The 1405-nt window shown below is 63.1% G+C and overlaps 1 protein-coding gene across 1 annotated transcript in view; it reads right to left on the bottom strand.

Annotated features, from left to right (window-relative positions):
* Window positions 1-499: 499 nt before the first annotated feature.
* DBF4B (DBF4 zinc finger B) overlaps window positions 500-1405 on the bottom strand; it is a gene marked incomplete at both ends in the record, with an annotated part of 8225 nt that continues 7319 nt past the window's right edge. Inside the window, 2 exons of the mRNA XM_009867231.1 lie at window positions 500-626; window positions 1189-1298. Coding sequence (XP_009865533.1) covers window positions 500-626; window positions 1189-1298 — 237 coding nt within the window. The remainder of the gene's footprint in view (window positions 627-1188; window positions 1299-1405) is intronic.

Below are 1405 nucleotides of genomic sequence, written 5' to 3' on the forward strand. Positions count from 1 at the left end.
CGCCAGCCTCCACCACACCAGGCAAGGCCGGCTCAGACATCTGTCCCGCACCCTGTCCGTCCATCCCACCGCTCTCCGGGTTTGTCTGTGTGCACGGAGAGAGGCCCAGCTCCAGTCTGGGCTTCTTCCCCGCCCGGGCGCTCTGTCTGGAGGAGAGCTGGCGTTTCCCGGGGGCAGGCAGCGCTCGCACGAGGCGGCCGACTGACCAGAGCCCTTGCTGTCCGTGAGGTTCAGATGACGAAGCGATTGTCTCTCCGACAGGAGCAGCCGCCACACGAGTCCCCCAGGGCAGCCCAGCAGCCAAGCCCGAGCCTGTACCCCCTCCCATGTTGGCAGGCGCGGCAAAGAGCGCCCCGGGGAGCCCGGCTTCAACAAGCAGCCCCGGAGAGCCGGTCTCCAACCACCTTCCTGCTTCCCCAGGGTTACTGACCCTGCCCCCGGGCAGGCCAGGGGAACACCCTGATGTCTCCAGGCCACAATCACACTCCGTGTCCATTACCAGTTCCACAGACACCTGCTCAGGCTGCTCCCTTTCCTTCCCCAGCTCTGCTGTCAGCACCTCGATCCCTCCATTGCCTTGCGCTCGAGGCTCGACGGGTCCATCTGTCAGGCAGGACCGAGGCACCCTGAGAAGAAGCACCAGTTAACGTTTGCTCTCTCGAGGCCTGGCAGCCCCCTCCCCGCAGTGAGGCCGAGCGTTTTCTCCAGCGCAGGGTGTCTGAAGCCCTCTCTCAGAAATTTTAGGCCCTTGAGGTTCAGCAAAGAGCGATACCGCTGCTGGCAGTGACGGGCAGCAAAGGGAGCTCTCAGCTCTCTCAGCAGCCCAGCGCCCGGGCACAGGAGCGCTCCAGAGCAGCGGGGTTTGCGTCAGATGCGGGAACAGAAGAGATGGGCTCAGCTGCCCTTTCTAGTTTAAGAGGCACTGTAAGTCCACGGGGAGTTCCCTGAAGCAGAGAAGCAACAGAAAGGCAAGGAGAACATCTCTCATGCCCCGTCTGAGCTCTGCCTGGCAGGCGCCGGCTCGATCCTGCACTCGGCCACAGCCCTCTGCTCCCCGCTGACCGATGCCCCGGCCCGGGGCAGGAGCTAGGGACCAGCACCAGGACTCAGGTCCTGTTCCCATGAGCGTGCTGTGAGGCGCCGCACCGCTTTTCCCCTCCGGAAGTTACCAGATTCATAAAGACTCACTCGGCCGACCACTCCACAAAACTGTGGGCGAGCTGCGCGATGACACGATCCACAGGGGCGTAGTGCGAGTCATCCAGTGCAAACCGCTTGTGCTGGGGGCTCTGGAGGTGCTGGAAGGTGGAAGAAGCAGCCCTTTTATAGCCACCCTTGTCCTCTCACAGGAGGGAAATCCGCAGTAAAACCTCCCAAAGCTTAACAGGCCAGAGGGCAGCCAGCC

This window comes from Apaloderma vittatum, unplaced genomic scaffold (assembly GCF_000703405.1).
Source record: "Apaloderma vittatum isolate BGI_N311 unplaced genomic scaffold, ASM70340v1 scaffold25513, whole genome shotgun sequence".
In the NCBI taxonomy this organism is placed as follows: Eukaryota; Metazoa; Chordata; class Aves; order Trogoniformes; family Trogonidae; genus Apaloderma; species Apaloderma vittatum.